The 14,656-nt window shown below is 43.2% G+C and overlaps 1 protein-coding gene across 1 annotated transcript; it reads right to left on the reverse strand.

The window, feature by feature from the left end:
- Window positions 1-1,138: 1,138 nt before the first annotated feature.
- Window positions 1,139-13,202, reverse strand: BCL2L14 (BCL2 like 14). The gene is made up of 7 exons (XM_031047981.2): window positions 12,983-13,202; window positions 9,564-9,624; window positions 6,855-7,289; window positions 4,162-4,293; window positions 3,193-3,260; window positions 1,929-2,198; window positions 1,139-1,180 (listed from the first exon to the last, which is right to left on the reverse strand). Exons 3-7 carry the CDS (start codon window positions 7,279-7,281, stop codon window positions 1,139-1,141), a joined length of 939 nt encoding a protein of 312 aa, XP_030903841.2. The 5' UTR covers window positions 7,282-7,289; window positions 9,564-9,624; window positions 12,983-13,202.
- Window positions 13,203-14,656: the final 1,454 nt, after the last annotated feature.

A 14,656-nucleotide genomic window follows, 5' to 3' on the forward strand; every position in this document is an offset into this window, starting at 1 on the left:
ATTCACAGTTTGTTAATAACTTCTTCATGCAGTCTTTGCAGTTAACGCACTTGTACACGCAGAATGAGCACCCATAATGGAAGGGTATCTTACTGAGAGGCAGTAGCTCTTGGTACTGGCAAGTCACAGAAGCGACACCAAGGCTTTACATCTTCAGCAATGTCCAGAGTTCCCTCTTTTTCTACTGGAGATTTGCCAGGCACAGAAATCCAGGTCATCACCTCGGTAGGCCACAAACCAAGGCTCAAAATCATGAACAGTTTCTCTGGCATCTGCCTCTCCTCTCAGTGACACACTGTTATTCCTTCCACTGCCACACATACAGATTTGTGAACTCCAACCAGATCACTTGTTTTCAGTGGCTGAAGGACCAGGTCAGTTCATGGAGAAATCCCTGAGATTACACGTAGCATCAAGCTCCTTTTGAACAAGGAGTAAAACTGACACAGTAGGATAAGTTCTGAATTTCTCGGCCTACAAAGCTCTCACAATGTTTGTGTCTTCCATATTCATGTACAAAATAATGTTGTAAAAGCCAGTATCTATTGTGCTATACTTTGAAGGGGTTTAAAGCAGAACAGCTCAAATTAAAAGCACTTGTAGTAGGTAATCAAGTCTCTTTCCTTGGGAGATTGGGGAGGGCACTAGAATAAAAAGCCCTCATTAACCTTACTCAGTTGCTTTCAGAAGTATAAAATGGCATCAGAACTGTAGAACTGATAACAGATGGTACCACTATGAACCACTCAAACCTGGCAGCACTTGTCCCACTTGGTTGATGTTTGATCACAGTCCAATGGTTCTTGATTGAATACTTTGATATTTTTCTCCAGTTTACGCTTTAACCATAGGAGAGTAGCAAGATTCTCTACTGGGAAAGGTATCTAAAATCACTACTTATGGGTCTCAGTATTCCAGGGGAGTTGAAGGTGACTTCATATCCATAGGAAGAGCACTTCCATGTCAATACCAACTTTATGAAAGTGCTGTTGTACCCATCAGCCATGCAACATTCCAGCCTTGCTTGGAAAATAGAAAAATACAAAAGCACTAATCATTCTGGCATTGGATTGTGGTAAGATCCTATGTGTTCCTTAATTGAAGGCTTCTGCTCCCTGAAGAATGAATGCAGTCATGATTACTCTACTTCTTCCTGACCCAGTGAAGTCAGAGCCTTCTCCTGTAATATACAAAGAAAACTTACAGTTATGAAAGAAATTAGGACCTTCATCCTTATTTCAATCTGCTGAGATCAGCCAGCAGGATTTCCTGACCTCACATGCCACCTATTCCAGTGGACACAGGCTATAGAGCTGCTGAAAATGTTTCCATCCATTTCATGCAGCTCAAAAGGACTAGGATCTTTGATACAAGTGCCTCCCTAGCAAATTCAGGTGGAAATCCATGGAGGACAGCAGCTCAGCACTACTGCTGGTAGAAGAGAGAGTGCCTTGCACAGCTGCCTTTGAAAGAGGACCATGAAGATAAACAAATACCTTTGTGTACAGGGAAAGTGGAAGTCTACCGCACCATGAGGGCAGCCTGTATGAACTGCTGAACTGCTGTGCTGTCCCAGGAACCTGCCAACAGCACACTTGTAGGGACTGTATAGTATTAAGGGCAAGCATGAAGTTTCCTGGTGTTTCTCCCAACCTTCAGCTATTTGTGGTTGAAGAACTGTGTGCCAGGAATGGTGTTTTATACTTAACAACCCACCATGAATGTCTCCTATTGATTTTTGGACCTATCTAAATAAAGAACTTGCAGCATATAAGATGTCTTGTAGCAAGTAGTTCCACAGCTACAATACAGGCTGTGTTAAAGAATATGCAGTTTGGTTTGGTTTGCATCTGGCCCATGTTTTGTGAAAGTGCGCTGCTTCGAAGTGCCCTAGGCTATGCATGTGTCAAAGGAGGAAAACCACTTACCCAACCACCCTGGTTCTGAATCCATGGCCTGAAGTGTTCTCTGAGGTACTTTGCACCAAAGCCCAAGACCCGGTTCATAGGATGGTTGTCCACAGGAGTAAGTCTTGTGGCAACTTCCATTGTATAGGCAACTTTTTTGCACTGTACTTGGCCTTCTGGCTCACTTGTTGAATTTGCTGAGACATCTTCCAGGAACAAATCAGTGATCCTCTCAAAGAAAGTGTAGGACATGTCTTTAAAATGCTGACATAAGCCACTGTCTTTTCTGACCTGAAAATTAGAATAAGCATGAGTTAAATTGAACCGCTTTTGTTTGAATTGCTTTCTCTGTCTCACTGGGAAAGAAGAGCATCTCTGGGTATCACATGCAGTATAGTCTAATCATGGTGAATGCACCCTCATTGCAAAGTTGCTTCTTGAGTCTCTGGAGGTGGCTCTATGTTTGTTCCTTGGAAAAGAATCTTCAGGGTTTTTTTTGCATTTGAAAGAGAGAAGTAGAGAGAGAGAAAGCGAAACAATTGTGACACTGAGACCTGCAGGTGACAAGACATGGGAATACAGGAACAGTGGAAAGATGACAGTAAAGGCAAGTTATGAGAAGTGCTGGCAACAGCTGCCATACTGAGCTCCTTTTGCTCCATCATAGTCTTTGTGATGCTTCTTACTGTATCTGGGAGTCACTCTTCTGCAGGAGCTGAGCACATCCTCTATGTTGGCGTATACCTTTACAGAGCAGAAGGGGCAGCTAAAGAAGGGAGTAAAATGAAGAAGTGCCTGCATTTTTAATAAAGAAAACATCCACTCCCAGTAATGGATTCATGCAGGGTCTCTTCTATAGCTCTTGGGAGGACTTTCAAAATGCACTCCTAAGATTTATTTCCATACAGCAACTTTCGAAGCTGTAGAGTTTCTCTCCCTCCACAGGGAACAACTTGTATGCCAAATATAATGCAAGCAGAAGAGTTTCTTGGAGTCAGTCAAGTGCTCAGTATTCCATGAAACTCAACAGGAATGAGGCAAGTGACTCCTTTTTGAAATGCATGACATGTCTGTTGCCTTCCTCCCACACCCCAACAGAAATCACTGCTAATCTTCTAGTCTTCAGAAAGATTTCAGGATGAATGGTGAAGGTTTCAGAAAGCCCCAAATGTGGAAAGAGAAGTTGGGCATACAGACAGAAAGCACTATGTTACAAAACATTCACTCCCAAGAGAAGTAATCTCACACTCCAGCCTGTGTAGCTCCTGAAAACAGGAGGACTTACCTTTTCTTCTAGTTGGTCCCCTGCTTGTTTTAACAGTGAAACTATTGTTTGTATTATCTGTTCTTCATCTGTTAAAGAAAAGAGTAACATAAATATCATAGCCTTCTAGCAGGATCCAGATAGCAAACTATGGCAAAAGCCTTTGTGTTACTTAATCATGAAAACAGCTCCTGCTTTGTGGCAAATCCACAGAGTTGTGTATCCAGGCTTTAAGCTAAAGCTCACTATTCTAGTCTGCATGGAGTAAGCAATGCTATTTCTCCATCTGTCTGATGTTTTGTTCCAGTTAAGAATCTGGGAAAGAGCAGGGGCTTTAATATCCCACTGGCAGCACTTTGGGCTTTGAGGTATGTCTGATAATAAGGCAGAACAAAAGAGTAGCCAGCAGAAACCCATGAAAATTGACTGAAAACTAGGGGAAAAAAAAACCCTTCACTATTCCAATTACACCTTCTGCAAGTCATTAGGACAAACTCTGGGTTTGCCAGATTAAAGAAAATGGGAGTATGGCAGGATCCCTCTTGTAACCAGAAATCTCTAGGAAGCTTGTATTAAAATTGAATCTCTGCAGACATCATGGAAGTCAAGCAATGCAGACTTTGAACAGACATTTTAGAGCAGGGCTGTCCTGTCACCAAAGAGGGACTGACCAAGATATTATTGCTCCAATGACTGGTCTTTGGCCTTGGAGCCCTAGGGTATTACTCTGTCCCCAGCCCTGCCACTCCTACCACTGCTCTGTCACCTTAGATCACTGCCTTCCTCCTCTTTTTCTCATTTTAAAGGATGCTCCTTTTAATTGCAAGAGCAGAAATGTGTTCCACAGAGCTAGAACCAGCAGAGCAAACTTCCTTCTTCACAGCACCTTGCCACAGAAGTGCCCAGTGCTTCACCATGTCTAGAAAAATGCTCCAGTGTGCAGTCCCAACCTGATGTACTATGTGTGAGCTCAAAACTCTTCACCCTTACCACGTTCCTTGCTCTGGCTTCCATCAGTAAGATCACTTATCTTGGATGACACATCTGAAGGAGGTTCCTGGGGTCTGGAAGTAACAAGCTTGGCAAGTTTGTCTGCAATGTGGTTTACATCTGGTGTCTCACCTGATTGGGAAGGAGGTTGGAAAACAGATAATGCAATTAGTCTTTCCAAGAGCTAATTCAGTGATTTACTTGTTTATATGCCTTCAGAGGTGGAAGTGCCCAGAGGATACCAAGAGATAAATTTCCTCATCCTGGGACTTTGCTATTGCTTGAGATGAGCTGGTAATAATTTCAAGAGATGCAGTACAACCCCTCTCTAGTATCTGAGCAGCAGCTAGCTATACAGAGGCCATACAGAAGCAAGTGTGTGTTGCTCGCTAGCATGCCTGCTTGCAAGCCAGAAGCACACTGTGTATTAAGAAATGTGAGAGTATTTCTCTACAGGACTGTGAATCTTAAGCTTCAGTTGTATTTGCCATGATTAGTTCATCTATAGGTCCAGTTTCAGAAAAGACACTGCATTTCAAAGTGCTTCCCTTGTTCTCACAGGCTAACCCTGAGCAAAAGAGAAACTGACTTCACTTCAGAGGCACCTCTAGCACAAAAGCTTTTCGTGCCCTTGACACTGTTGTATTAAGCAGACATGAATACTGGGAGAAGTCAGCAACCAGACTGGCTTTATCCACCTTGTGTAGTGATCCTGTTCAGGACCCTCACCAGCTGAAGGCATCACTCTGTGAGAGCACTCCAGCAGGGATCCTGCTGCAGCAAAGAGAGCAGGAGGAGCTGTTGCAAGGTTTGTTTCACCTAAAAGGTGTTCCTCCTCACAGTTCCCCTCACAGGGATGCAGAGCTCAATCTCTCCACTACCGCTGCCAAATGGCAGCTCCTGCACAACCAGAAAAGACATTGAGACAAAGTTCAGTGGTGGCTTGACCCATAACACGTGTAGGATTAATGAGCAGGGTTTATTGTGAGGGCAGCACGGGTTAATGCAGCCAATAAAAACTACATTTCAAGGTTAGTGAATCAACCCAAGACATTTCCACCCCTGTGTCTGCCTGCAGAGCTTGTCTGGGAACTGCTAGACTTCTAGGAAGAGGATCAGGCTGCTCATGACTTTGGAAACTTAAGATCAGGCAATTGCTTTTAAATTGAGCAGGCCTTTGATTTAGACAGCTAGTCCTCAAAACACCCCTGTTTGCTCCAGTATGGTCTGGCTGAGCTTCAAGAGCAATCACTAGCAGTATAAGTGATAAATAATAATAATGGTTCTTTGGTGATTGGTCCTGCAACCTGCTGAAGGGCTGGTAAAGTCCAGATTTGAAGCCAAGCAGGATGCCCAGGGAGGTTAACACCCAGCATGGGGAGGCTTTACCTCAAGGCCATGCTGCCACCCATGCTGCAGGGGACACGATGATGTATTGCAGGGCATCAAGTGATTACACCCAAACTCACAAGCGCTTTCCTTAGCAATGTGAAAATAAAATGGACATAGAACCAGATATTTGGATGTAGACATATGTCCAAAGCAAACAATGTAAAGTTATAGTTATTTCACCCCAGCAAAAGGCACTGAGCTGAGGAAGGGACCCTTCCTTGAGACACAGGGCTGGACTTGGCAGCAGGGAGAGTTACAGGTTTGGTAGGCAGAAGCTGGCCCAGGACAGTTAAACTGATCAGGGATGGGGCATTAGGCTAGAGACGTCAGTGATGATTTTTAGAACTAGATTTAAATGCACCGAAAGTGAAGAACAATCACTGTGACACCAATAGTATCAAGATGGGACAAATTAAACCTTATGTATATAAAACCAACATGGCAACCTATCAAATACTGTAGACTGCAACTTAATGGGGATACCTCATCCTCCTCTCTCAGTCTTGTATGACAAGTTTAGGTATAAATTATTGTCCAGAGCAGAAAAGGTAAAATCCCATTGCCTTTAGTGCAGCACCTGATGTGGGATTGGCTTTGGGGGCTGTGGTACAAGATGTTTAAATGGATGGGATCCCTGGTTATCAGATAGATTACAGTCTCCTACATGTCTTCCAACACATGGCAGGGCAGGGTCAGACAATGTAACAGCAAAGTGCAAAGGAGACTTAGACAACTTTGAAAGACTTTTTCCATTTAAGATACGTGGTGGGGTTATAAGAGAAGGCCCAGAGACATGGGCTGCTCTGTGCTTGAGGCTGGTCATTGCCAACTGCTTGGCACCAGGGTTTCAAGCAGAATCTAGGACTTCTGTTTTCAATGTGGAACATTTGCTACATGATAAAGCGCCTTAAACAGGCCTTCAAACAACTTTTCTTCCTTGAATTTAGTGTGGAGGCCTTCACTCTGAACAGTGTTTTTGCTTGCTTAGCAGGTATGGAGAGAAAAACCCAATGCTGGGGGGGGGGGGGGGGGGGGGGAGGGGAGCTGAAGGAGGAGTCCCAACCTGTGCAATTTATACGATAGTTACCACTATACAATGGAAAACAGAAAAGCCATTCAAAAGCATAAATCTTGTGTTTGCAAGCACAGCTGAAGATCCGGCAATCTGCCTTCGTAACTGGAAATCAATAGAGCCAGCATAAGAGGTGACAAAAGTGTGTTTTTCCACAGGCCATCAGCTGTTTCAGCTATTGAGAGAGAGATTTAAAGACAAACAGCGCAAGGAAAGAACTAAGACATACTTGTCTGATGCTGGGAATCCCCTTGTGGAAGGGTCTTGGATTGACTCTCAAAATGGGAGAAACGTGCCTTCTGACCTCCCTCCAGTGACAATCCTTGGGCCTCTACATGGATGCGGGGAAAAGGTAGACCATGTCCTGGCAAGTATTTTGTTTTCTCTTGAGTTTTACTTTGTCGTTGTAGTACACCACCCTCATGAACTGCTATTAGGCTTGATCTGTCTGTATCTCCTAGATGGTCAGTCTTTCCTTGTCTCCTGACTAAGGATGATGGTTTCTGCACCTTAGCCTCGTTTTCCAGAAGTTTCCAATATTTACTGGCAGACAGACGCCGTTGGGCATAGGCCAGTAGGATCTTGTATTCCATGCTGTCTCGCTCATCATCTTCCAGCAGTATTTCTTCCATACTGACAACATTTGTCAAAGACATCTTGGTTCCTGCAAGAACATATTCTTAATTTTAATGGCTTAGGGAACAGCCTGTTTTTCATGAATCCAACCAGTACTTGACATTTCTGCAGAACCTTCCACCTTATAAACCTCAGTGATGTGTAAAACATTGAAGTACCCAGGAGCCAGAGGGGCAGCCTTCTCTAGAAAAAGAACTCGATTACTGAGAAATACCTCAAGTAGTAATCAAGGCCATCAAAGAACGGGAGCAAGAGATCTGGTACGTTACATATCTAACTGTGTTTGGTTGCTTAAACAGGGATGAGGAGGAAATTCTAGGAGTATCCAGTGGTTGGGGTGCAGTACATGAAAAGAGGAAAACCTGTAACAGGGCTGATTATTGTGATGGAAAGAGAAAAGATTCATCAAAACACTGCAAAGCTTGTACCATGTCTCAAATGAACAAGTATCTAAATACATGATAATTGTGCTTTCAGAGGAAGCTTTGACAAATTGGAGCCCTGAGTGCTCCAGGTAGGAAAGCAAAAAACAACTAGCCCAAATATTAGGGAAAATTATGCTACTTACCTGTCATCATGTTCTCAACTGTCCTTTCCCTTTAGGGCACCTGAGCCAACAGTTCTGCGTGTGTGATTGTGTGCAGTGGCAGGTGTGGTGGCACTTATCTAAGGTGACTTGTTCTTGTCCAAACAAACACACAATCCCATAGCACATACATTCAATTTGTCATCTTCCTTCCACATTGTAGCCCATCAAGCCACAGTGCTCAAGTTAAGCTATTGACACACCAAGCCTCCGATAGCCCATCTCAAGCACATGGCAACAGCCTCTCTGAAATTTTCTTCCCAGTGCAAGCCTGGGTATCAGCTTGCTCAGTTTTCTGCTAGGAGTGTGCTGCAATTTACTGCTTAGATACCTGTACTTAACATTGTGTGGCAAGATATCTTGCTATGCTTGGATGAGAATTTGTCCCAGTGACATCCAAGCAACTATGTTGTCTTCAAACAGCTTCCTGGGCTTCAGCAGAAGCCATGTCCTGTGAAGGGCCCAGTACTGCACTGAGACCTCTTGCTCAAAAGAGGGGTCTCTGTTTGCTGGACATGGCCAGAGCAATTTGAAGGCTGAAGGTGTGGATACAAGTTCCCTTTCTCTTGCTAGTTGCTGCCTTGAGATATTCAAAGGGTCAGCAGGAGCTTTGTGCCTTCTCACAGCATTCATACAGGCAGCTTTAATGAACCTGCAAGGGAAACTGAAAGCCCAGCAGGAAAAAGTGAGCAAGAGACGGTTACAAGAAACAAACCAAGATAAAGAAGTGGGAGCTAAAAATACAGAGAAAACAAAGGAGAACCAAAATGATGCCAGACAGGCACCGGGCTGCTGCTTCTTCCTTGCTGTGCCTAGGAAGAGAGTACTGATGTGCATACCACCCTCAGGATGCAGGGGAGAAAAGATAAGACCTTTTCCTTGCCCCATGATTGTTTGAGGCCATCTTCCAGTGCAAACCAGAGCAGCTTAAAGGGCATTTAAAGATGAACTGCCTTTCTCAGTGTCTCCACTACACAGAAAGCAAGGCTACAGCAAACCCCTTCAGCTAGCCAATGAGCCCTGGAACAGCCCTTTGCCCTGGAAACCAGGCCATTTAGTTCAGTTTGAAGTTTGTCCAGAAATAGAGAGAAATTTTTAAAGGCTGTGCCATTCTTTTTCATTATTTAATACTTTATTCAAGCTCAAGTTCCTCATTGAAAAGATCTAAGCTTGCCCTTCACATCAGACACCAATGCTACGTAAAACAGCATAGTCTTCCCCACCATGGGTCCTCTTTATAGATCTAAAATAATCTGTGTAATGTATACTAATTTTTCACTAATTTAAAAATGTATAGCAATATATGATAGTTAAGCTATATATACCATAACTATATATAAAAATTATGAAGAAATTATATAAAGTGATATAAAAATTTAATCCAAACAGTGAGAGAACTTACAATAGTAGCATTAAAAACTCACTTACAGCCCTGTACACTGGGTTATTACTTATGCATTGAGAAAAGTCCTACCCAAGGTGACTGTACAGATAGAAATCAAATAAGGGTTCAAAGGTTGGTCTCCTAAACGAGACTAAGTGCAGACAGATAGCAGGAGGTAGGGTATTATTGCAGCTTGCTAGTATGTAACATCAAATAAGCACTTGCACTTCAGATGCAGCTGTACAGCAGAACCTGCACCTCGCTCTGGTGGGGAACCTCTGAGAAATGAAACAAATTATGTTGGTAAAAATGTGGAATAGCAGCTTCCTTACCCAGACTTTCTCGAGCACTGACGTCTCGGTAAGGAGTCTCACCCCTGTGTATACAACAAGGCTGGAGGAGCATAAAAAGAGAACAAAGGGTCACAGTTTATAGCTCATTTATACCATTACTTGCAGACAGCAAGAAAAGGAGGTATCACCACATGCTGGTGAGCATTTATAAAGGAAACTTCCAGTAGCTGACTTGTTTTTCAGTTAATTTTAAAGTTCGAAATCTTAGTCGGTGACTTATGACTCTCTTTAGGCTTACTTCTTCATACTATAACCATATTATTTTTCTAATATCCTGTCTGGTATGGGCCAGAGATGAGTCAGGACTTTCACAGAAGCAGCACTTGCTCTACACAGACTCTCAGGAATGAGTCTCTACAAAGAAGGATTTGTAATGCAAGCATTGATTCAGTTTGACAGTACTTGGAAGTCTTGCTAAAACCCAAATCTGCATATTATTTCTAGGATGATTAAAAGAAACTTGGAGGATCAGATTATGGAGAGTAGCAGCATGGTCTCATTCTGTCTACTTGGAAACTCTAAATTATTTATCTTCTGGAGCTTGCAGGTTCTGAGGGAGCAATGTTACACCCTCTTTACTCTCCTCCAGACCTTTTCCTTCCATTGCCAAATGTCACGTTCGTATGCCATTTCCCAGAAAATGGGAACTGAAGTGCCGCTGTTCATAGTGGTACTTTAGCTGTAGCCCTCCATTCACTTCAAGAATTATCTGCCAGAACAGAGAAATTTGGAAAACACACAGATGGACTCTTGTGAGCAGCATGACCAACAAAACCTGCCTTCTTGTGGACTCTCTGAGAGCCAGTACTGACTAAACTAAAGTCCACAAAAATACCCCTCCACTGTAACAGCACCCTGGGCCAAGTGCAATGATAACCAACTAAAAGCTTGAGAAGTGTATTTATATGAGGCTGAGTGGGCAGGATACAGAAAGAAAATAATGAGAAAGAGTGAAACTAGGAACGTGACTGTTTAATCTTTATTACTGTGAAGCGTAGCCTGGAGGTTCAAGTACAGATGAAATAACTGTTGATTTGGACGGTGTCCAGCTATAGGCCTGTGTTTGGCAAAACCAGATCACGTGGTAAACTGGCTGTGCCATTTCTCGACAGTTGTTGTATTGGTGTTATTTATTAATGTATAGTTGCATGTATAGATGCAAGCCACTGCTGTGACTGACCCGGCAAGTGCTGTTGGACCCTGCTCACCACAGACTCTGCCTGAGCCCAAGCCTGGGTGCTGCACTCAGCCCATCCTCTCCTAACCCTGCCAGCATGCCTCCTGTCCTTCCTCCTCAGGTGACCACAGAGCACACACAAGCTCTATTACTATTTCTTCCACATGAATGTTCATGCTCCTGCCTCATGGACATTTACCTCCAAAAGGCTTAGGGACCTTGTCCAAGCAGAGGAATGTCAATACTGACCCTGCTGTTTGGCTCCATTCCCCATCACACATACTCTCATCAGTGCTAGCAAACACCAGGCAAGCACAGGTAGCTGAAGATGGCTCTGCAGCAAGAGGCAGGGCCTGTCCTGAAAGGCTGAATAGAAGAAGCAGAAAAGAGAAGTGAAAGAGGTGCCTGGGAAATGATCATAGAATCATCATAAAATCATAGAATGATGTAAGTTGGAATAGATCTTCAAGATCTTTGAATCCAACCATTAACTCGGTGCTGCCATGTCCCCACTAAGCCATGTCCCTAAGCACCACATCTATACATCTTTTAATTACTGCCAGGGATGGTGGCTCAGCCACTTCTCTAGGCAGCCTGTTCCAGTGCTTGATAACCCTTTAGGTGAAGAAATTTTTGCAAATATCCAATCTAAACCTCCCTTGGTGAAACTTGAGGCCCTTTCTTCTCATCCTAACAATCCTTGGTTTGTTAGGCCAAGCTATTCAGGTCAGGTCTAGTGCTTCTCTCTCAACCAGCAGAGACAGAAATGTGGTTTCTTACCTAGGACACAAGTTCTAAATAAAACTCTTCATTTTTGAGGCAGTGCTGGAGAAAGACACTAATAAAAGTACCACTGTTTACCTTACTGACTCACCCCACGTGTGGGTCTTTCCCTTCGGCTCTGCTCTCACATAGAAAGGAGGAGATTGGGGTATACGTAAGTGGAGATGCCTATGCAAAGGGAAGCAAAGGTCAGTTCCTCTCCTAGTTCTTCAAGCTAGACACTTCCCGCTGGGTTTATGACCCTAACTTACTGGTAGTCCTTGGGGAGAAAAGCAGAACAACCACCAGTCTCCAGACTTTGTTAGTATGTAAGCAACACACTATGCTGAAGAAATATCCTGTACATACTGAGTCAGTTGTTCTCACAAAACCTGTCTCAAAGAGGTATTGACTGTGCAAGACAGGCTGAGCAGTTTAAAACTGTACAGATGCTGTGGAATGCTGGTTTTACACACAAGCCCACCAGAAAGAACCTGTCCACATGGTGCCCCTGTTGCATCTAGGATGGACAACAGCAACTTGCAAACTGAAGGATTATGTGCTCCTTATTTAATCTTAACATAACAGGACACAACTCAATTAGTGAAGGCAGAGCTGCACTATGAGGACAAAGAAAACATCCCTAGTGGCAACAGATTTTTTGTGAGCCCTGTTGTGCAACAGATACAACACATGCTATATGAAAAGGTCTACACTTATGCATGTCTTTCAGAAGAGAAGTTGCTAGTCTGTGTCTATCCAGAAGTATTTCCTGTATTCAAAGCTGAAAGGTTACCAAAGACTCAGCCTCTAGAAGACAAATGATGAACTCACCAGCAGGAATAGTGAGGGATGCAGTCATGACCTCCAGTAGACTACATCGGCAGTCACAGTGCACCAAAGGTCTGGGAGCAAACATGGAACAACACATCTGCTCACTGATGATTTCAAGGGTGTATGTTACCTGCTGAATCATCTCCACCATTTACTTGCTTGGATTAAAGTTTCCTTCAGTTGCAAATGAAGGCATCTTGCCAGCAAGAGGTGACCTAGCTAGAACTGGGCCAACCCAACATAGGAACAAGGAGGTGAGGATTTAAGTCTACATTAATACATTGGGGTGGTACCAAATTTTAAATTCAACCTTCCACAACTAACTGCAGTGTGTTTAGCAGAAAAAGCCTTTGCTCTCCTTGGCTAGATATGTCAAACTCTTCTTTCAAGACCATCCAGCCAACAGCAGCAAAGCTTGTATGGCAGCTCTAAAAGATCCTGGGCAGTTCCTTTTGGTTTTGATACTAAAGCTAAACCTGAAAGTACACTGGTACCTAAACTTACAGTGATAGATATAGCCATTTAATCCATATACAATGAAGATTCTGAGTCTTGTACTGCATTATAGACAACCAAACATTATACAAGAGAAGCCAAGTTCAAAGAAGAAAGGGGGTTTTATTACCTTACAGGTCTATTGCACCAGCAACTCTCTGTGCCTGCTGATCTCAGTTCTTTCTCCTCCTCTTCCAGAGGCTAGACTCGTCTTGCTAGAGCCAGCCTTGCAAGCACAGCACTTCCCTTCAGAAAACTCATGTTCTTTTATTTAATATTTTCAGTCTTTCATCAAAACATGTGTTCCTAAGCTTACACTAAGAAGGGCACTGCACTTCCAATAAAACAGTGCCCCGTGTACTTCCTTATGAGAACAACGTTCAAACATGTCTTATAAAAAGCCGAAAGGGGAGGGCCGGCCCCTCTTGCACGTGACTTCTCAGCAGCACACTAGGCAAGGGGATAAAAGTCTATAGCTCTTTAGGGCTTCTTGCCAAATGTCAGATTCTTCTGTCTCTTTTTATTCCATGGTACAGGTTGAATCAAATCATCGTTTTGATACAGGAGGGGTTTTTTCAAAGTGTTTTGAAAACAATTCTACCTCTTCTTCAATCAGCAACCATGAACTAGTCTACATTTTAACATACATCACTGCATCTTTTTTCCCAGTCATGTTAAGCATTCATTAGATAAGATTGGTAGAATACTTGCAACAGTGTCGTGGAATTGCTTTTGGAACTCATAACCCAAACTTGTGATTTTGTTACCTGTACAACCAGCCCCAAGCACACATCCATTTTCAGAGAGATTTTCACAGTGCCAGAGATCTTCCATTTTCAAAATAAGTTTGCAGACAAAATTGCAAGCTAGGAGGGGCCTGATGCACATGAAGCAGCTGAAGAGGGAGACCGATTGCATCTATCTGCAGCAGAGAAATAGTTTTTAGAGGTACAGAGGGGTTTCTGACTGGGAGGAGATCCCTTCTTAGGAACAAAAGCACTCGAGTCTGTGCCTTCATCTGAGGCTGTTGTACGGAAAAGGTCTGTCTGGTGCCTTTCCTGCAAAGGGAGGAATTTACTAGTAAAACCAGAAATATAAGCAGAGCCAACTTTAGCATTTCCAGGGAATAGCAGCTTGTAGTTCATGTATACGTTGCAGGCTTATAGAAGCTTTTTTGTTCGTGTTCACTGAAGCTTTCTATTTCCTTCCTGCTTTCCTAGGGCAAACTGACCTGAGAGCAATAATAGCAGATGGAAAGCCTGTGTATTATGGATTATTAACGATCTGTCACTCCCTGGACTGCAAAAACTTCATTTTCTTTTCAAATGTATGCTGTACCCCAATGCAGAATATGCTTTCTCCGATATAGGCGGGGGGCAGGGGGAGAGGAAGTGGCATTGGAGGCCCAGAAAAGGGTAGGGTAGCCTGCTGGAAGCATGAAAAAAGACCTAAACAACCACCCTTTTAAAAGTGTGATATTGTATTTTATAGCAGCTGTCAGAAAGTGAGACGAGTGAGAAAAAACAAGCTAATGTCAACTGTGCTCTATTTTTTCTATCCTATTTCAAATTATTGAGTTGTTTTTTTTCTGTTATATCATGACAAAACAGGCAAATATTGGCCATTTTCCACTCAGCACTTGTGCTGACCTTATAATCAGAGCTGGATGTACAAGCAGCATCACTACCTACAGAGCAACGACCTCCTCTGACATACAGCTACTCACCCACTCCATCAATTCCATCAGGTGTTGCCATTTCCCACCTCAGAATATCCCTCTGCACTGAGCCATTCTGCTCATCCA

The sequence above is a fragment of the Melopsittacus undulatus genome, chromosome 5, assembly GCF_012275295.1.
Source record: "Melopsittacus undulatus isolate bMelUnd1 chromosome 5, bMelUnd1.mat.Z, whole genome shotgun sequence".
NCBI classification, from domain to species: Eukaryota; Metazoa; Chordata; class Aves; order Psittaciformes; family Psittaculidae; genus Melopsittacus; species Melopsittacus undulatus.